General features: G+C 59.1%; 1 protein-coding gene across 5 annotated transcripts in view; it reads left to right on the forward strand.

Moving 5' to 3' along the window:
* Positions 1-21,341, forward strand: part of KCNC4 (potassium voltage-gated channel subfamily C member 4) — a 30,330-nt gene that overhangs the window by 8,822 nt on the left and 167 nt on the right. The window contains exons 2-5 of one of the 5 annotated variants that reach the window (XM_053914628.2): positions 2,836-3,772; positions 5,795-5,998; positions 7,475-7,574; positions 11,645-12,789. In XM_053914628.2, the coding sequence (XP_053770603.1) occupies positions 2,836-3,772; positions 5,795-5,998; positions 7,475-7,574; positions 11,645-11,687 (1,284 nt within the window). In that variant the 3' untranslated portion in view covers positions 11,688-12,789. Of the gene's footprint in view, positions 1-2,835; positions 3,773-5,794; positions 5,999-7,474; positions 7,575-8,244; positions 12,790-21,341 lie in introns of those variants that run through there. The other 4 variants (XM_053914627.2, XM_053914631.2, XM_053914629.2 and 1 more) reach the window with 4 other exon arrangements.

The following is a 21,341-nucleotide window of genomic DNA, read 5'->3' on the forward strand; positions in this document are numbered from 1 at the left end:
GGCAGGGCCCCACTTACCAAACAGTCATGTTGGGCAGTAACGTAGGGGAGAAAGGAATGATTGGGGCCCTGAAGGGTGGTGTGCCAGAGTCCACATCCCCACCTTTGTCATGGCTCAGCCTCAGGTCCGCCTGTCTCCTCAGAGGGAGGGCTTCCTGGGCCTGCCTGGCGCCTGCTGCCAGCCCCGGAGAGGTGGGAGGGGAGACAGAGGCCCCTCTAGGTGCCATACAGGAGGAGTGGACTGTCCCACGTGTTTGGCCAAACTGGAAAGAGCTCCGAGCGGAGGGGCAGGAGACCTGGCCTCAGGTCCGCCCCGAGCGAGTCTTTTGACCTCTCTGGTGCCTCTGTTGCCCGTGAGAAGCGGATGCACGTGGCTACCCTTTACCTGCCCTCATTTTATGAGAGGTGGCCTTGAGGGATAGAGGTGACTGGATGGGACAGCTTGGTGTTAAAAAAAAGCTAAAGTGAGTGAACACGGCAGAAATTCAGGGGGTAAATCCTAGTGCAGGTGGGGTGCTCGGCACTCACTGGACCTGCCGCAGAAGGGTCTGGGGCAGCAGTGGAGGGAGGCCCTTGCAGGTGACCGTGGCCCAGCCACGCGGACCTCACTGCCCTCCCCCATCCGCCCCACCCCTTGGCAGCTCCTGAGCTTGTTTTTCTAATTCACTAACTACCTTCACACTGGGCTCCCAGGTGGGCAACTCTCCTGGCTAGTTTTTCCTCAGAGGGAGCAAGTGACGGCTTCCCATGCTTCTTGGCAGCGCTGGGACATGCTGACCCCAATGCCCTTTGCTTCCGGGGGGGCGAACATCGAGGCCAGGAAAGGAGCTTGAAATTCACCTTCGTGGGGAAGAGCAGGCAGGAGAAGCTCCAGCAAAGTGGTCAAGTGGAGGGAGTGTCTGCCACGCCCTTCCTCCATGCTCTATCTGGTCAGCCTGCCCATGGTCAAGTGTAAATGAGTCTTAGTGTGAGACGGGTGTCTGTCCTAAGCCACAGGTCCGCATCCCGAAGGGTGACATGTCATCAGGGCGCCTCAGTGACAGGTCAGAGAAGGCTTTCCCAGGCCTGTGAACCGGCCCTGCCCTGGAAGGGGTGGGGGTGGGTGTGAAGAGAAGGTACAGCCTCTGACGTGAAGCAGTGCTGAGTTCAAGTCGTCTCCATGCTTTCCAGGCTGTGTGACATTAGGCAGATGTATAACCTCTCTGATCCTCAGTTCCTCCTTCATGAAGTGGGAAGATTGGTCTGCTTCACAGGATCCCTGGGAGGACGGAAGGCGACAGCGCACATGGAGGGCCCCACTGTGCCTGGCACAGAAGAGACAGCTGATACCTGTTCATTCCCAAAGTTCCCTCCTCAGACTGGCTCCTGCTCCAGAGCCCTGGATGTGCGGCGTTTTCCCCCACCTCCCTGTGCCCTCCATTGGTGTTTTGTGGCAGGGAGAACAAGGCGCGTGCCCCACACCGCCCCCTCCTGGTGCAGGCTCCCAGGGAGGAGAGCAGCTCTGAGAGGCGTCATTAGGCAGGGCAATGCCAGGGCGGTGTGGAAATCAGGCATGGGGCAGACACGGGGGTGCCACATCCTCTGTCACCCACCAACTGTGGCTCAGCCCTGTATTCAGGGAGGAAGCCCCCCTGCTTCCACCCACCAAGCAGAACAGGCGGCATGGCAGGCCCTGGACCCTGGCTCCTGGTGCCCTGACAGTGGTGAATGGCATCGCATGAATCACAGATGAAGGCTCCATAATTGGTGCTATTACACATGCATTTCATCTCCATTCATAATGATTGGGCACTTAAGCCCAGCTGTTCCTCTGCCGAGTGCCCCTGTGGTTCTCCCCGAGACCCCAACAGCTGTCGGGACCAGCCGCTGCCACGCTTTGATCCTGGTGGGGGCAGTTTCTTCTTCAGAGCTCATGGTCCAGGAAATGCCTGCTCTGGGAGGGGGAGGGACGGCTACTCTGGCCAGACCGCCCTGCCTCCCGCCATGGAGCGTGTTGTCTTCCTTCAGGCGCTGCTCACTGGCAGGGCGGTCAGCTGGGACACCCCAAAGTGAGAGGCAAGAAAGAGGGGCTTGAACTTGGGGTTTCTAGAGGTGGGTCGTGGCTGGCGCTTAATAGGCTCAGCTGGCAGAAAGAGGCCCGGAGTCATTCCCTCTAGTCCCCTGCCTCAGGGTGTTTTCCAAAATGCAGTGGACCTCAAAATTGAGTGTGTCTCGGAATTATCTGGAAGGTGTGTTAGAACAGATTGTGGGGCCCTCCCCCGAGCATTTCTCATTCAGGGGGTTCAGGTAGGGGTTGAGAATTTGCACTCCTAACTAGTTCCCCGTGACGCTCAGCTGCGGGTCCCGGGTCCCACTTGGAGGAACACGGCCTCAAAGCCTAGATGCTGCTCCAAAGCTGGGTGTGTGCGCAGGCAGCCTGGCCCGAGAGCTTGTCAGAAATGCAGAGTCACAGGTCCCGCCCTGACCTCCAGGAGCAGAATGGCATCTATCAAGGTTCCAATGACTCACCACCCGTGACAGAAAAGCCTTGAAGCCTACCTGGGTTACAGGTGGGCTGCGCTGGGCAGTGAGCTGGCCCGGGCGGCTATTGTCAGGGGCTTCCAGCTAAGAGCAGCAACGATGGGGAAATATTGCCTTAAAGCACCCATGGAGGTGGATGAAGACCCTGTGAGGAGGGATTCTAGCTCCTGACTCTGCTTTAATCCCACCCCTCACCATTTCTAACGGACCACCTGGTGATCCAGGTCCCCACCCTCTACATGCAGAGAGGTCCCTGTCCCTGCTGGGCCTGCCCGCCCCATCTTAAAGTTGTCCCCACTCTCTCCCCCACCCGCAGGTGGTAGCCTTCGCCTCGCTCTTCTTCATCCTGGTCTCCATCACCACCTTCTGCCTGGAGACGCACGAGGCCTTCAACATCGACCGCAACGTGACGGAGGTCCACCGCGTGGGGAACACCACCAGCGTGCACTTCCGGCGGGAGGTGGAGACCGAGCCCATCCTGACCTACATCGAGGGCGTGTGTGTGCTGTGGTTTACGCTGGAGTTCCTGGTGCGCATCGTGTGCTGCCCAGACACTCTGGACTTCGTCAAGAACCTGCTGAACATCATCGACTTCGTGGCCATCCTGCCCTTCTACCTGGAGGTTGGGCTGAGTGGCCTGTCGTCCAAGGCAGCCCGCGACGTGCTGGGCTTCCTGCGCGTGGTGCGCTTCGTGCGCATCCTGCGCATCTTCAAGCTCACGCGCCACTTCGTGGGGCTGCGTGTGCTGGGCCACACGCTCCGCGCCAGCACCAACGAGTTCCTGCTGCTCATCATCTTCCTGGCGCTGGGCGTGCTCATCTTCGCCACCATGATCTACTACGCCGAGCGCATTGGCGCCAGGCCCTCCGACCCCAGGGGCAACGACCACACCGACTTCAAGAACATCCCTATCGGCTTCTGGTGGGCTGTGGTCACCATGACGACGCTGGGCTACGGGGACATGTACCCCAAGACGTGGTCGGGGATGCTGGTTGGGGCGCTGTGTGCACTGGCCGGGGTGCTCACCATCGCAATGCCCGTGCCGGTCATTGTCAACAACTTCGGCATGTACTACTCCCTGGCCATGGCCAAGCAGAAGCTGCCCAAGAAACGGAAGAAGCATGTGCCCCGGCCGCCCCAGCTCGAGTCACCCATTTACTGCAAGTCCGAGGAGACCTCGCCCCGGGACAGCACCTACAGCGATACCAGCCCCCCTGCCCAGGCAGAGGGTGTGGTGGAGAGGAAGCGGGCAGGTGAGGCTGGAGGTGGGGAGGGAAGGCCACCTCTCCCACCATGGTTGAGGGTGCCCCCCAGTGACCCTCCGCCCTTGGAATTTGGAATTGCACTTGCCTGCTCTGAACTGCCCTAAGCGTAGCCCGTGCCTTTATGAGGGCAAAGTTCTGAGGCCAACTCTTTCTCCCCTTTGGTTCTCTGATAGCTCCCTGAGCATCAGGGTCTGTGGCGTGAGTATCCCGCTGAACTGAGGCTGTGGTGGGCTGTACATGGGGCTTTAAGGTGGAAGCCCAGGTTTCTAATCTCATCTTGCCCACTCTGCTGTGTGCCCTAAGGCCAGTCGCTCACCCTCTCTGGGCAGAGATTCCTCACCTGTGAAATGGGAATGATATTAATACCCTACCCCCAGGCCTTTGATGAGAGCCAAACAAATGACAGAAACAAAAGTCCTTGAGACATTAAACCCACTTTACAAATCTCAGACACTGCCATTGTCGGCTGGAGAGCAGCATGCTGTTCTCCCCAGGCGCGTGGACACAGGAATCACGTCTCCATGGGTTCGCGTCTGCCGGCTCTCGGCCTGATAAACCTGCGGCCATAACAGCAGTGGGAAGCTGCCTTCTGTGCGGTACAATCTAGATCGAGTCCTGGGCTTGGGGACTCAGGGCACCGGAAGGGCCCCCGAGGCAGCGGCCCAGGCGGGGCTGGGAAAGGTCACAGCAACCGGTCCCCGGGTCCTGGACGAGGAGGGCCTGTGTGTCTGAACCCTGTTTTTCAAGGACAGGAGGGGCCTCCGGGGAACGTCCCCACCACCTGAGTCAGGAGATGGGAAAGGAGGTTGGCTTAATGAACTCTTGGCAAGGTGGAGTTAGGTCAGAGGGGGTACCTAACTGGTGGGTGTGGGGTGTGCTCCTAAGGGAAGTGGGATTCCTGGTACTGGGGGCTGTTGGGTGCTAGGCCGTTGGGGACCTGGGGGTGGGCCAGGACACTGAGGTAGCAGCCCTTGCCTAGGCCCTGTGGGCAAAGTGGGACTCGTCCTCAGACACAGGTGCCTGACCAGGGACACTCACCCATGGCCTGTTGGTGGGTGCCCATCACACATGCCAAAACCACTCATGCCGAAGCCATTTAGGGTAGGGTCTGGGACTTCTGAACCCGGCATGCTCCCCTCCGTGCCCCACCAAAGTGCTACCTCCTTCCTGGTCCCTGTGCCCCAGGAATAGAGATCCCTGGCCGGTACCCCAGGGACTTTCAGCTGTACCCCAGGCCCATTCAGGGCTCAGAGGGAAACCTGGTATCACAGTGTGCAAGTCTGCAGTCCAGCGCTCAGCGCTCACTGACCTGTGGCTGTCGGCCATGCCTTAGCTGGACCCTCCCTGCGCGGCCTCAGTCAGGGCATTGCCGGCCAATGCCGGACCGCTGCCTTCAGAACAAGCGGTGCCCCCTTCTCCAGACCCAGGGGCTCCACTCTGCCTGGGCTGCTGCCTGAGGGAGCCTGGGGCAAAGAGCCCACAGCAGTGAGAGCCGAATGGGCTCTTTTCCACCACAGCATCCCCCAGACCCAGGGGAGCCCCAAGCATAGAGAGCTCTCTAGCTCAGGTGCCTGGTGAACAAGAGTAACTGTGCCTTCAGGGGGTCCGGGCCGACAGCTGTGGAAGCTACTCTGTTGGTGTCACCTTGGCAGGGCCACCCAGCACCCCAGCACCCCAGGCATTTTCTAAGGGAGTACGCTCATCAAGTGTCAGCCTGAGCCAGAACCAAGGAAGGAGCAGGGTCTACCGTCTGCCTGGGCCCATCTCCCAGGGCAGCCACAGCCAACCTGGGACTCCCTGCTCAGGATGCCTATCTCCCAGGAAAGGTGCTTGGCCGAGGGTGGGAGGGATGCCACCATCCTGCCCCCTGCCCCAGGCCCAGGCCCATGCCCTGGGCCCCCTCCTCAGGGTAGAGAAGTAACACACTAGTCTGGGATCTGACGGACCCCAAGTGACCTGTGAGGAGGGTCCACAGCCCTCACACAGTGTCCTTTCTGTCTGCCCCTTTAGATTCCAAGCAGAACGGGGAAGCCAACGTGGTGCTGTCTGACGAGGAGGCAGCCGGCCTCACCCAGCCGCTGGCCTCCGCCCCCAGCCCCGAGGAGCGACGGGCCCTGCGCGGCTCCGGCACGCGAGACAGGAACAAGAAGGCAGCCGCCTGCTTCCTGCTCAGCGCTGGGGACTATGCCTGTGCTGACGGGAGTGTCCGGAAAGGTACGGCTCCCCAGGCAGGGCAGTGGGGGAGCCCCCATGGACCTGGGGCTCCTCGGTGTCCCCCACCAAGCTTGAGGTCCCCTCCGCCCCTGAGGCCGTGGCCTCCATCTCCTCTGCCTTGGACACGCCCCCACTTTTAGGATGACTGCCCTGAACCCCAGTCCCTGATTTCCTTAGAAAGGCCTGTAGCATTCCCAGAAGGTACCCACAGCCCGCTCCCCAGGTGCCCCCAGGGAAGACAAGTGCTGACCGCGAGGGGACGTGAGATCGGGGTCCCTGCCCCACCCCCCAGTTTGTTACCTTCTTCTCCTCTGGCTCCTGCTGAGACCTTCAGGCCCGGCTTCCAGGGTCACAGCCTGCCTTTCCTTGGGCCTCCCTTACAGAGAGCTGAGGCTCCCCAAGTAAGCAGTCCCATCAGCACTGGGGAGGCCCACCTCCTCCGTCCTGCCCTGGGGGGCCTGGAACCCAGGAGGGGCTCACCCAGCTCTGAAAGCCCCTAGGATATGACTTGAGTAGAGCCACAGGGTGACCAGGGGTAGGGAGCAGGGAGAGTGGGTCCCCTCTGAAGAGTGTTCTGAAGAACTTGGAGAGCACAAGGGGGCCACCCATGGCCTCCTGTCCTGGAAGGCTGCAGTGCCATCAGTGGGCCCAGGCGCTGGAGCCAGGGTTGCTGGCCTGAGAGGGGCAGGAACGATCAAGGACGGCCGAGGGCCAGTGGTGGCTGGGGACCATAGTCTCCGGGCCAGGTGCTCCTTCTTCCCAGCCCCGCCAATGACCTTTCTTGTCTTTCCTGCCCTGACCAGTGAACTAACCTCCCTGAACACCCTGTCTGGTTTCAGGAGCCACCCTGAAACTGCCCCCAAACAAAGCTGTGCCCTGGTTCCTGGGCCACCTATTAATGAGCCTTCCTCCAGCCCAGTCCCCCTGCCACTTCCCACTGTCCCCAAACCCCAGACCAAGTCTGGGTTGACTGAGGCAGGGGCAGTGGCTGCTGCAGGAATAGCCTGTGATGTCAGTCCCCCCCAAGGATGTCCCCTGGCCTGTCCAGCCATGCAGCCTCCAGAGCCACCTTCCCAGGACCCTGTCCCTGGCCCTCTCAGTGCCCCCGCTCCCACAAGATCCCCAGGGCACCCGAACCCTAACCTGGCCCTGAGGGGCATCAGCCTAAGCCCTGCTGGCTGTCAGAAGCAGAGGCTGCGACCTGGCAGCTGGAAGGAGGTGGCCCAGAGGAGAGGCCCCAGCCGAAGGGCGGCAGGTGTCTGTGCCCAGATCGCTGCACCCTCTCCTGTGTCCCTCTGGTCACCCCTGGCCTCTGCATGCCCCAATCCTCTGGCTCTGGAGGTGTCTCTCTCCCCTGCTCCCCACTCCAAACACGAAGAGGCTCCACTGTGTCCTGCTCAGACCTGGCCCCTGCCCTGGCCGGGGCACTCGAAGTGGCCTGCCCAGAATGTGAGGAGGGGCCCCTCCCTCGTGCAGGACTTGAGCAGCCCTGCTTTCACCCGTGCATTGTAAGGGCCTCGTTGTCGGTAACACAGTGGAAGAGGCCTCCAGGGTGCACGTCAGGAGGGACCTCGAGGTATGGGGAGCGGGTGGCTCCCAGGGAAGGGGTCGCACATGGGCATGCATGGTGCCTGCATCCCACCACCAGATCTCTGGGTGCTCGTGGGGCCTGGCTGCTCTATTTTCAAGATGCCTCCACACTGCTTCTTGGCAACAACCGTGTAGCTCAGCCAATTAGAGTAACCTTCGAGAGGGAACAGGTGGGTTGCTGGGAAACAGGCCGTGCAGCACGCTCGGCAACTTTTCCCTGTGCCAGACTCTGCCGTGCTCACTCCTCTGCACTCAGGCGTCGTGTAGGACCAGAAGTGGGTGGGCACAGGCCTCTGCCAGCCACTGGCGCGGACCCCCTTGTCCGCCTGTAGCTGTGCACGCATCAGAGTGAGAGCTCCCTGGGAGGAAGGTGGCAGGTGTTCACTAAGGCTTCTAAAGGCTGAGGAAGGAGGGTGCTGGGGTCTTCATGTAGCTTGAGAGGCACTCAGCTGGGGACACAACAGGGCAAAGGGCAGCTGGGTGTGCGGCCCTGGAGTCTGTTCTAAGGAGCCCAGGTGACCCGGAGACCAGGGGAAGTCAGGAAGCCTTTCCCAGGTAGGCCTTCCCTGCAGGGGGGCCCCCCCAGAGCGTGGATGCCCTGGAGCTGCGCAGGGGAGGAGCACACCCTCTGACCCCTGTGCCTTTTCTTCACCAAGGCTGTGAAAAGTCCAGGAGTCTAAACAACCTAGCGGGAGCGGCTGCAACCAGCCTGGGGCTGTCTCCACTGGCATCGCGATTCAGCTCGCCCTACCCTCCAAGAAAGCTCCTGTTCTCCCTCCCCCCCCACCCCCTCCCCAGCCCATCCCCCAGGCACTCGGCCTCGTAGCTGTGCCTTGGCCCTCCAGCCTCTGGGCCTGAACTCACAAGCAGCACACCCATGCCTGCCAGCCCCCATTCCTCCTGGGGCCCAAGGGACCTGGGCCAGAGGCAAGAGAATTTAGGACCCCGAGCTTCCTCCACAGGACCCAGCTCCCCAGAATGCTCGGGTCTGGGTCTGAAAGCAGGGGGAGATTACTCTCAGGGCCCCTATCCTGAGCTGGAGGGGCCAGCACACCCCCAGGACCTGTGACCCTGAGCCCCGCCTCTCCCACAGGGTCCCACCTTAATCACAGCAAATATATTTCCATTCCCTGTGGCCTTCAACCAGTAAGCAACAGCCTGCAACCAAACATCTCTGTCTGTCTGTCTGTCCGCCCCACACCCAGACCAGCAAGGAATAAGGGGGCATCCCGTGGGGCATCTCTGCCAGTGTCCAGGGGCCTTCTCTCCCGAGGGGAGCAGTGCCTCCCACCCTCGGAGAAGAGGCTGCTGTTCTCCAGCTCTGGCCAGGGGCACAGGTGGGGTCCTTAGAGTCCAAGCCCCAGGATAGGCTGCCTGGGACAGGGAGGCCCTCCTTTCGGGGTGACACCCGGCGGCACGGCCCAGCATCCCATCTGCGCTCCGAGCCTCGGCACCCCTCACCACGCTGCTCCCTCCTCTGCTTCCACGACAGTTTCTCCTTCCCCCTTCCCTGCCTCACACTCCCAGCCCAGCCTCTGAGTCGCCTGCCGCTCCCACCCAGCCTCTGCGCTCTGAATTGCTGCCAGAACCAGAGACTCATCTAATTTCTATAATTAAGTGTATTCATTTACCTGACGAGCCCAGGAGCACAACAGATTTGTGAGTCACTGTGATTGGGGTGCACCCTGGGCAGGGGTAGTGTGGGGACAGCCGCCGCCCCCACCACTCCTACACGAGCACCCTGCCACTCCCAGGGAGGCCTGAGCCCCAGCCCCCCACCCCACCCCCCAGTAGTGCACAGAGCAGGGCTCCCCGGGCAGGCCCTCCAAAGCCCAGGGATGGAGGGGCGGCATTTCCCCTCCACCTGATGGGAATGAGCCCTGACAGCAGAGCCGTGTGCCTGGCCATTTTTAGAGTCAGATTATGCAACTTCGTGGAGGGAATGACTAAGTAAAGGCAGTAGCTGCTTCGTCCAGGATGGGCAGAGATAGGTATGGCAGGACAGTATTCGGGAGGATGCTGGGAAGTCTGGGGGCCACCCCAGAAGGCGAACTGGGCAGAAGGGTCAGATCATCTCCTGGAGGGCCGGCAGCCTCCTCTCCGAGTCTCCTTCAGCCTCAGGCAGACAAGGAATGTGCCTCCCAGAAAGGTCTGTCCCAGGTGGGAGCTGGGATGGCCCAGCCTTTCTGGGGTCTCTGGGGCCTGTATCCCCCTTGCTTTAAGAGTTGAGAAGATACAGGGGTACCCGTGCGACCGCCATGAAGAAGGAACGGGTCCCTTTAAGGGACAGGGAGAGGAAAGCCCTGTGGCTGAGGATGGAGAGGCCAAGTAGCTTCTCCCCCACGGCCGAGTGCGAGGGCCCAGCTGCTCCTTGGTGAGGACTGCTTCAGCCCTGCCCCCGCAGGGCTCCCTGGCTCCAGGGGCCCGGCTCTGGTGGACACGGTGAGCGAGGTGTCCAGTTTAGTGCGGCCCCACAGCTATTTCCCTCTGACTTGCGTTTCTGCTTCGGGGAACCGAGGTGGCTATTTCGGTGGCAGCCCGCAGTTGTCAGGAGCCCAGGTCTCCACGGCACCCGCCGCCTCCTTCCCTCCCACAGGGACGGGCATGCTCACAGCACCCCTGTGGCAGGCACAGATGTCCCTGGGCGACATGATGCAGGAGTGCCAGGCTGGGGCCCCCAGTACCTTGGGAGTGGGGCTCCCACACGTCCCTCCCGGCCCCCTGTCCCCCGTGGGGAGACCCAGACCCTAGCAAACGGGGGAGCCGAGTAGGCTGTCTGCCCCTCTACTTCTCAGGACCTCAGCATTCCCACGGCGCTGGGGAAGGTTCTGGAGCTCACAGAGACCCTGGGCTCTGCCTGGGGAGGCTATGCCTGCAGGGCCACAGCCTGGCCCGGGGCTTGAGCCTCCTGCCTCCGGGAGGGCCCTCCCTTCTGGGACAATCTGAGAGCACAGTCTACTTCACCTTGCATCCTGACTTGGACCTGTATTTGGCTTCTAGAAGCCTTTCCTCTATAGCTGGGGCTCGGCCTCTCCTTGCAGAGCAGGGAAGCAGCTTGGTAGGGGTTGTTAACCTTACCTCCCAGTCTGTACCAGGGCTCCTGGCGACCCTAGAGGCCACTTCTCAGCCTCCAGGGCTTCTGAGAGGAGTGGCTGTGAGCTGGAACCAGAGGGGAAGGTGTCTGTTCAGCCCAGGGCCCTGGCTGCATGGGAGGAGGTTGGGAGGGGGGCTGCCATTCACAGGCTTCCTGGAAGAGGAGGGCCTCTGATCTTGGCAGAGAGCGTCACCTTCCAAAGTCCCTGCCCCCGCAGCAGCCTCCCTGTGGGTCCCAGCTGTGCCTGCACTGGGAGGGTAGGGGAAGAACAGGCCCGGGTCACTGACCTGGCAGGCTGGCGGGGAATGCCTAGAGGGCTCCCTGAGGGCTTTGCTTTCCGGCTTTCTCTCCTGACCCTCCCTGTGCTCCTGCCAGATTGAGGAAGGGGGCTGGGCAGGCCGTGGCAGCCCCGTGGAAGCCCCATGGAACAATGGCAGGGCCCCAGGTGGTGGTGGCAGATGGAGCTTTAGGGGGGAGGGAGCCCAAGTGGGGCAGGTGACAGCCTGGGTGATGGCTTGTGGGTTACAAGCCAAGCAGGAACCTCTCCCCACCCCCTGCCTCCTGCCAGGCTGCACAGCTGGGGTCCCTCTCTCCACTGCACTGGAGCTTTGAAGACCCCGGAGTTCATTCCCTCAGCGTGTATGGAGATGAGCTGTGACATCACCTGGGAGGCCCATCGGCCCAGAGCTGGGTGGGCAGAGGGACAATGAAGGGGCTTCCCCCGTACCTTGACCCATCCCTGCTCTTCCTGGCCTCTTAGCCCTGGGCCCCCGTGCTGTCCAGCTCTGCTCCTGGCCTGCTCGCCTGCCTACAGCCTGTGGGTTGGCAGCTGCCTCCTTCTAACCTCTCATTCTTTGTGTCTCCCTTCCTTTTGCTGAACGCCTTGCCCTCCGCCCCCAGAAGGCAATGTTGGGCCGAAAGCGTGCGTCCCAGTGTCTCACACCTGTGCTCTTTAAACACAGAGACCTGCCAAGACGCCCTCTCGTCCAACTATGCCCAGGCTGAAGTGCTCACCCTCTCTTAAAGCGGCACCAGCGTGAGAGAGACAGGCAGACAGACAGAGAGCCAGAGGCTTAGGGGAACTCTGGAACCCAGGCAAGAATCTTTCGCTGGGAAAGACGCAGATATCCTTGTTTGCACAAGACTGATGGAAAACCTCCCGTGTGACCCTCGGGGCCTGGAGCCATCCGGGTCTGACGTTCTGTTCTGTTGTACATTGAAGAGATATATATGCACATATAGTATCTATATTCATACATACTATACTCTTGTGTGTAGTGCACGTGCTATTGGTGGTCTGTCTTCGTTAGGCTGTCTCCCCAAGCCCTTGACCCTCCCCTAGGCCCTGTTCCCTTTCCTTCACGGATTCCTCGTTTCTGCTGTGCGTGTGTTTAGAACGTCCCAGGGAAAGTGGGCCTGGAACTGCCGGTCCAGCTGGGTGGTCCCAGGCTAGACTCTGTTGGGGGTGTGGGCCGGTGGCCTGTGGAAGGCCAGATTACCCCCCAGGGTCACTGCTCCACTGGCCCCACCCCACCCCAGATTGGGGTTCTACCTCCCACCCCACGCCCCAGTTGTGGGGGGACTTCCAGGGGCTTCTCTGTAGCTTCTCCCACTCCCCCCCACCCTTACCTGTGTCCTTGACTGAGGGGGCATTTTGTCTTTTCTTTTCTAACGTTGGGTTTTTCTGTGTCTCTTGTCCACTTGTTTTTAAAGATGCTGCTGGGCAGATGGGCGGGGAAGGGGTCTGTCTGCCCAGCAGGCTCAGGGGTCTGAGAAGGGGAAGCCTTGGGCGAGCGGAGACCAGTTGCAATACTGTACTTCCTGGCCAGTGGCCAGAGGACGCGTGCAATAGCAGAGGCCAGGTGACCCCTTCCACCTTGGCCTCTGCCCCTCCCTCAGCCCTCCCACTCCTCTGCCGCACTCCCCACCTGCCCCACCCCTTCCTGGTGTTGGTCCTTTTCTAAAGCTGTGTCCTCTCATGTGTCTGAGGCAAGCCGCGGCCGGGGGCCCGTCGCCCGTCGCCCTGTCTGCATGCCTTCGACTGTCCTGCTGTGTGCTCCGCTCTCAATAAAGACACCTGGGGCGTCCGCTGCTCCTGCTGTTCCAGTGACTGCCTCCGCCTCTCCTTCCAGCTCTGGGTCTGTGGGGACCTCCCCGGGCTTGCGTCCCAACTCCAGAGACAGGCCACACCCTCCTGTCCTAACCTCCCCCCCACCAGGAATGGTCCGTTTAGAGCTGGACACAGATGCTCAGAGAGGAAAAGTGAGCTGGCCGAGGTCTCGCGCTAAGCCGGGGACCCCCACCTGCGGGCAGCATTCTGATCCCTCCATCGGGCCTCCCCCCATCCCGCGGAAGCCAAGGCTGCTGTTTGTGTAGGGAGATACACTGTATTCCTGCTCTGCGGTGCAAGAGGCCTCCCCTCCTCCCCAGATCGCACCATTTCTATGTGGGCCAGGGCCCTGGGGAGGGACGCCACAGTCATTGAGATGTCTGGATGGCCAACGAAGCAAGGCTGACAAGGCACTGGTGGCACAGACGGGATCACGGAGGGCTGGGGAACGAACACCTCCGGGGCTCAGAGAGGGGAGGCTGGGGTAGTGGGAAGGGACAGTCAGACGTGGTCCCTCAATGTCACACTTAGAGGGGCACACACAGGGCTGGCTTCACAGGCGTGGAGCCTGGGCAGTTGCTCACAAGGACCCCCGCACTCAGCTGTTGCCATCTTGAAGTGACAAGTAACTATTGAAGAAGGGGCCCTGGGTTTTCATTTTGCGCCGGGCCCTGAGAATTATGTAGCCAGGCCTGGGTGCGCGTTCTTATTCTTGCCTTGCTTCTTACTCCTACTTCAGGCACAATAGAGTCTTACGGGCCTCAGGTTAAAGTCTTGGTCTGCCACTTCTTAGGTGGGTCACTTGGGACAACTCAGGGAACCTCAGTTTCCCTGTCCATAGAATGGGGATAACAGTAGCCTCTGTTTCGGGGCCCTTTATCTCCACAACATGCAGTAGATGTGCTAAGGAATTAGCTCCTGCCCCACCCTTTTCCTGGAGCTCTGGGTCTCTTGTCCCCAGGTTTCTGCCTTCTTCTCGTCTGGCCACACCAAGAGAAGGCAAGAGCACTCTGGGGGGCCGAGTGAGGATGGCAGGGCTGAGGGCAGGGAAGCTGCAAGGGGAAGCCTGTTCCTGAAGCGTAAGGGGAAATCGGGCCTGGAGCCTGGGCCCACAGAGGCAAGGCATGGCAGGCGGCCAGTCGTCAATTAAAGATAAAACCTCTCCTCCGGCAGTGGAGGGCAAGTCAGGCTTCCACCCCCCCAGACAGGAGAAGGCCATTTGCAGCCAGGCTCGCCTGCCTCGCAGAAGCTTGGCGGGCGATAATGGGGTGGGATACTTGGTTGGCTCCATAATGATATTACGCATCAGGGCCCACGTCCAAAATGGCTGGGGTTTTTTTCCTTTTTTTTTTAGATCATGTGGAACCATTCCATGATCAGGGGCTGAGAACTCAACCAGCAAGCAGCCCCAGGGTACCAGATGCCACGGTGGTCCTGCAGGGACCCCAGGAGATGCAGCTGGGGTCCTGGTGACACCATCAGATCCCTGGAGGGGACAGGGGCCAGGTGCAGGGGGGACAGGGAGATCAGTGAGAAGCAGGAGAGCGCCCCTCCTCCTACCTCCCAGAAACTGCAGGCAGTTCTCTCCTGGAGGACCAGGCTTGGCTTCCTGTGGTCCCTGCAGCTGGAGGGGAGCCCCAGCTAGGGAGCTGGTTAAAAGGGCAGGACCCAGGTGATCGAGACTGACTTCAGTAGTCAGAGAGACTTGGGTTCCAGCCCTGGCTCTGTCACTCCCTCGTGGTGTGACCTTGGGCAGATGCCTGAAGCTGAGTGACCCTCGACTTCCTCATCTGTAAAATGGGAGTAAAGATGCTGTCGGCGGCCTGGAGCCCAGGGGAGAATTCAGTGAGCTGGGAACTGTGGAGCCCTGAGACACAGTGAGACAGTGCCTGCCCCACTCATGACTGCTTACCAATATGGGGGTGGTTGGGAAACAACTCACCCCAATAACCACTGTGACCAGTGTGGTAGGATGGCCTCACCTTTCAGACAGGTGCCATGAATGCCCTCATTTCCCGAAGGAGTAAGACGGTAATAATAGCAAACAGCGGATGTTTATGGTATGCTGGGCCTTGCCTCTAATGCTCCTCCAAATGCATTCTGAGATGCGTGGTGTCGTCATCCTCGTTCCGCTGAGGAGAAAACAGCCCCGCAATGTCAGGTTGCTTCTCCAAGGTCACACAGCCCATAGGCAAGCGGCAAAGCTGGGACTGAACCCGAGGAGCCTGGCTCTAGGGGCCTGACACTTAGCTGCTGCCTGAACGGAACACCTAAGTCATAACCCTTAGGGTAGGGATGACTGCTTTTTAAGGTTTTTATGTTCTCACTGTCAGTGGATTCTCATAGCAAAGGTATTGTCTCCCACTTTTGTAGATAAGAAACCAAGGCTTGAGGAAGTGAGCGATAGGGTTGAGTCACCCCTCCCCCACCTCACCCCACACACAACACAAATTCGAGAAGGGTGTCTTCCCAGGCTTCTTCATTTAATTAGCAGGAGGTTACACCCAACTCAGGGAGCTACTGCTTTCTCCCTTCTGCACCCCTCTGCCGTTTTATCGTCTCTGCTCTGAAGGGGACAACTAGTGGCGACCTGTCTGGAAACCAAGTTAGAAGACTCGGTGGAGACGTGACCCCCACCTTCAGGTACTTGAAGAGCATCTGAGAGGAAGCGGGTTAGATTATTCTCGGGTCCCAGGCAGCTGACCTGGGCCCAGAGGCCCGGAATGTTAGGAGAGCAGACGGGGTTCAGACGAAGAACCTTGCTTGTTGTCCTTGCCATTGAAAATTTAACACATGGTATCAAGAGCATCTCAGAGCAAATTAACAGGGCAGCCCCTGCCACCCTCCCTCACTCCCACTCTCCTCCCCAACAGAGGTGATACTATTGACATCTGTCGGCTCCTTCCAGGCCTTTTGAAAAAGGGGTGCTTTCTAACAAAACCGTCAAATAACAGGCTGCCCTGTGGGCAGAGGAGTTCTGTCCCTGGCCATTTGGAGAGACGCTGGAGGATGCTGTGCCCGGGGTTTGTGGGAAGAATCTCTGCTCAGCGTGGAAGGTGGAGTTAGAAGACCTCTTCCACTTCTAAGAGGTTCCGACGCACGTGGGGCCACCCAGCTAGTGAGTGGTGGAGACAAGCCCAGAACCCAGGTCAGAACAACTCTGATAAGGTCTTTCCCAGCATGCCTTTCTTCAAAATCCTAAACTCTAGGTGGAATTCCCTGCTAGACTCCCTGTCTGCCTCTTCCCAGCCAGCCCCGGTGGAGGCCAGGGTGGAGGCCAGCACTGGTGGTGTGTCTAGTCCCGAGGGACTTGGGCGCCCTGGGCCTGGGTTGACAGCCTGTACCCAGCACGCCTTCCCCCACAGTGTAATCATGGTGAGCACCGCCTTCCTGTCCCAGCTCCAGGCCACTATATGTGCACACTCTGGGACCCACACAGTAGGTGGCACATGATCTGGCTGAGTCCCTGAGGCCTGTGGTAACCACACCTTGGCCCCAGGCAGCATGTGTTGCTCCAGGGCCAGCAAGGGCAGCGGGAGACTGGCACCTGCTCTCACCTGGGCGGCCTCTGCTGGGCATCATAGTCTGAGGAGAGGGAACCAGGGGAGACCTGTGGCTGCAGGTCAGATGGGGCAAAGGCCTTCTCTGCTGATGCCGGAAGTTTTTCCTCTCCCTACTGGGCTGTGGAACCAGCCCCTCCCTCTTCCATGTTTGCCTGCTTCTAGGGCCACTCCACAACTGCAAGGCGCTGCCTTTGGCTGAGTCAGGGACTCTGCTTCCTAAATCAGCAATACTGGGCTTGGGGTGATGGGCTGGCTAGCAGGGGTCCCTTCCTTTCTCTCTCCACACTCTTTCCCAGGTGACCTCATTCACTCCCATGACCTTAAACACCTTCCAGGCACTGGGGTCAGCCACATGCACAGTTCCAGCCCAGAACTCTGCTCTCAACTCCATCCCCCCATCCATCCATCCGTCTGTCCGTCCAACAAACCCATACTGAGCCTCTTCTCTATTCTAGTTCCTGCTTTCCATGCTGGGGGGCTAATAGTGACCCAAACAGCCAACCCCCTTCCCCTTCCTGCTCTCCGTGCCCACTCACACTGCCTGCTGGGCCCCTCGCTGACCCCTCTACCGCCTCCCTGACACTGGGCTTAGACCTCACCCCTCTGCCCCTGGTCCCCTCCTCTGTGCGTGCTATCCCCAGCCTCCCGAAGGCTGACCGGAAACGGGTGTCATCATTAAGCCTACCCTCTCATTCATTAATTCACTCACTCCCCATGCATTAAGTCTTTATTAAATGCCTGTACCGTGTCCGGGGGAACCAAGAGTGAACAAGGCCAGCAGGACCTCTGCCCTGAGGGAGCTCACAGTTCAATGGGGCAGATAGGCCCAAAGATCGGTCGATGAAACAAAAACACCATATCTTCCACCCACATTCCAACCCATTAGCTAGCTCTGAAATACATTCCCACAGTCTTCATCCCCTGCTCTCCTCACTCCCGCACGACCTCTCACCTGGTCACCCAGGCTCCACCCAGCAGCCAAGGACACAGTTTCTTAAAGTGGAAGCGGGGTCCTGTTCCCCTGCTGAAACTTTCAGTGGCTGGATTCCCACTGCATTTCTCATAAAACCCCAGAAGGCTCGTTGGGGGCCCTTCCTGCCCCTGCAAAGCATTCCTGCCCCTCCCTCCCTCAGCCCACTGCCCCCACCTCCCGCCTCGCTTACAAGCACTTTGAACCTTTTTTCACCATCTCTTCCACCATTGGTGGCTTATACACGCCGACCCCTCACAGAGGCCAGCTCCCCCGGCTCCTTTACTGGGCTGAATTCTCATCCTCTGAGTCTGGCTGCAAATGTCACTTCCTTGGTGAGGCCCCGTTTCCTCCCCCACTGTGTTTTTGTCACTGCAGCTGGCTCATTTTCCCCATGGTACTGAGACCCCTTGGAATGGCGTATTTGCTTATCGCCTGCCTCCCTGTAAGAGCCTGGGCCTAGCGCGGAGCTGGGGCCCCATCAATCTTTTACGAATGAACGACCGGGTGGAGAGGGCCCTGCTGAACTCCAGCCTCCCTCCTCCCCTCCCCAGCTCTGGCTCCAGCTGGCTTTGCACTTCACTTCTAGGGCATTCCTGAGAGCCGTAGGGGAACACGGGAAAGCTCTCCTCTTCACATTATGCATTTCCTGCCCGAGAAACTGTCAGAATAAAGAGGGTTGCAAGGGGGCGGGGAGGAGAGTTCCCAGAGCTCTTCCTTCCTCTTCCTGTGGAACTTGGCATTTGTACTTGGTGGTTCAGGTTCCTGTACGCTTCCCCCTCCCCCACAGTGAGCTCCCCAGGGATCGGATTCACCCTGGCTTCCCCAGGGGACCAGCCGCTCCAAGAACAGCAGGTGCTTAGGGAAATGTCCCAGGGAACAGAGAAAGGGAAGGAAAAGGAAGAGATGAGGAAGAAGGGGAGGAAAGAGGAAGAGGGAGGGGCAGTGAAGGGGGTGATAGAGAGATTAACGGAAGGATGGAAGGAAGGAAAACCTGGAACTGGAACTTGCCTGGCCCAGCTTGGCCCTCAGGCCAGTCCCCCCACCCCCATGGAGTCCTTCCTGAAATCAGAGCCTCCTGATCCCGCCCAAGCCTCTGGGTGGGACAGCGGCCCCCACTCCAGCAGCATCCTGAGCCCGGGGAACACAGACCCCCGGGGCCTCCGGGGGCCTCTGCGGGACGGAGCTGAGACCCCTTCACCCCAGATACACTGCATTCCTAATGTCTCCCTAGAGACTCCCCCATAGCACCTCCTTCCGGGTCCTCCTATTGAGGCCCCAGGCCTAAGGACAGTTACTTCAAATTCAGTGTCAGTGATCAAATGTTCAGAGCAGACAAAGGGAGCCAAACAAAAACGCTGAGCCCCATCCTCAGGGCCTGAGCTGGGCCAGGTGCCCCTCGGGAAGAGCAGGCGTGAGCCCAGGAGGCTCTGAGGCCCAGAGATGCTGCTCCTGGACTAGCTGTAGCCATGGCGGCCCTCCCTGAGGTGGTGGCTCCCAAGTTGCTACAGAAGGCAGAATTATACCATTGCCACCAACACCACTCTGGAGAGGCTGCCCCGAGATCCTCAAATCTGGTGGCCAGCCTGTGGCATCCTCTCAGCGTACCAGGCCACGCAAGACCAAGGGACAGGAGTCAGAACCAGCCCCCTTCCTGACACCGAGGCATCCAGCCTTGTGCCCCAAGGCCGCCTCCTTCCCTGAGGGCCAACAGTGTTTGTGCTCCTGGCAAATTGATCAGGGACCTGGGCTCTCTCAGGACCCCACAGCAGGTGGCAAACAGCTCCCGGGAGCCTGGGGGTGGGATGTTGAGCCTACAGGGTAGGTAAAAAGGTTCCAATGGTACCACTCTCCCTCCAGGCCTCAGTGTGCTGGATTGTGACAAGTTGGGCTTCCCTGGACAGGACTGGAGAATCGGTCTGTAGTCCTCTTCATCTCTGATCTTGGGTTTTTCTCTTCCCCTTGCCAGAGGCTCTCACTAACTGCCACCATCTTATTGACCCTTAAGCACACACACACACACACACACATGCACATTTCCAGGGTCCTTCTGTTCTCTTCACTTTCTAACCCATGCATAGGCAAGTGTCTTGTATCAGTCAACCACACTCTAGTATAAATGAGGGCCCATGTGTATTTTATTTCCTAGGACACGGGATTACTAGACCTCCTCTCAATTTATGGAATGAGAGCCTTCTTCTTTCTTATAGGAAATCCTAGCACCAGGCAGCTCCAAACAGAGTAAATACTTTTTTGCTCAGAGGAGAAAGAAAGCAGGAACTTCCTTGTGTGAGTCAAATTACAGGGCCCTACAAGGAATTCTGGCTTGGCCCTCATTAATAAGAAAGAAAATGGAGCATGAAAGGGAAATCATAAATGAGGTACAATAGGAATTGCCTCTAGACAGAAGATCCTCTCCTTTTTGTTCCCCTTTGACATTCTAGTATCGAGTCCATTGCCTGGCAAGCTCTTATTCATCCCTCAAGGCCCACTCAACTGTCACCTCCTCTGAGAAGCCTTCCTGGACTTTTCCTTTAAGCTCTCACAGCACCTTGTTGCCCCTGCATTAGACTCATCACAGTGATGGTGTGTTGCTTGTTTTCTCATTTATAGATGCTCCATGTGGCAACACTTTTATCTCCAGCCCCTGCTCAGTGTTCGGGATCTCAACAAGGAAGGAAGGAAGGAAGGAAGGAGTTAGTGGCTTGCTGCTGACTTCTGTCATCTCTGTCATTCCAGCCCATGTGTGGGTCTCATAATTTGTGCAAAACAATCCCTGGACTTCTGGGCCTCTCCTTCTACCACCCAGCCAGTGTGTGCCAGCCAAGTCTACCCCCGACTCCCCTCAGCTTCCCAGGCTCTGACAGGCTGGGTCTCTCATTCCTGGTGTTAATGGCTTTGGACTGGCACCAGAGTCCACTTGGAGCCCCAGGGGCTCATGTTCTGGGTTCTTCGACTCTGCCTTCCTCCTCCTCAGTCTTCATGGGGGTGTTCTTTCAGGAGCCTCCTGCTCTCCCCAGCTCTCCAAGCGCCAATGTGATTGCTCAGGTTTGCGCTCTTGGGCAAATCCCTGCTGCTTAAGTGAGAGGCTGGAAGGGTCGTTCCCACAGGGGCCGGAGCCAGCCCCATGACACTGCTGGACTGGAGATTCCATGTCGGTGAAAGGGGCATTAACTCTCCCTGCTCTTACCCAAGGGTGATATGAAGGGTAAAGGAGAAAGCAGGTGAACGGGTCTTTGGGGGCCTCTAAAGCCAGAAAGCTGGGACCTCAGGAAAGAGTAGCAGTGAACACTGCGAGCTCGCGACGAGCCGGGCACTGTTCTAAGCCCTCTGTGTAGATTAACCCTCAGTATACACCCAGGGGGTCAGGGCTCCTGCAGTCAGTCCCATTTCACAGATGAGGACACCAAGGCCAGAGATGACCTTGACAGAGATCTCACAGATGGTAGATTCCTCAGCCTGGTTGTGAGCTGAACCCAGTCAGCCCAGCTCTGGGGCCCCTGTGCTCCCACCCCTGGCTCTGTGGCCACACACGGCCACAGGCAGGAGCTGGGCCTCAACACCACACTTGTTGATTTACTGCCACTGGCTCTGTTGTTCTTGAGCTGTGTGACATTGGGTAAATGACTTAACCTCTCTGAGCATGGCCCTCCATCTGTGAAATGGGGCAATTGTTTATCTCCTGCAGGTGTTGCCAGGAGGAGGGAGCCAGACTCAGGCAGGTGAACGGCGCTCAGTGCGCCTCCTGCCCGTTTGCACTTGAAGAAACAGTCCGGGCAGTGGGGGTGGGCGGGCCTGGCTTCTGCAACAGAAAGTACTGGAAGCTCTTTTCCAGAATGCCCTTGCTAGGGCCACTCACTGTGGGGGACAAGATGGTGGCTGTGTCCAGCTCGATGCACGGCTGTGGGACGTGAATGCTCGTGAGATGTCTCACTGGCAGTGCCATTTCCCTCTGTGACTCAGAAGCAGTGACACTTGTGTACCTGCTTCCCAAAGCAGTGGGAAGTCAGAGAGAA

Source organism: Desmodus rotundus, chromosome 12 (assembly GCF_022682495.2).
Source record: "Desmodus rotundus isolate HL8 chromosome 12, HLdesRot8A.1, whole genome shotgun sequence".
Classification (NCBI taxonomy): domain Eukaryota; kingdom Metazoa; phylum Chordata; class Mammalia; order Chiroptera; family Phyllostomidae; genus Desmodus; species Desmodus rotundus.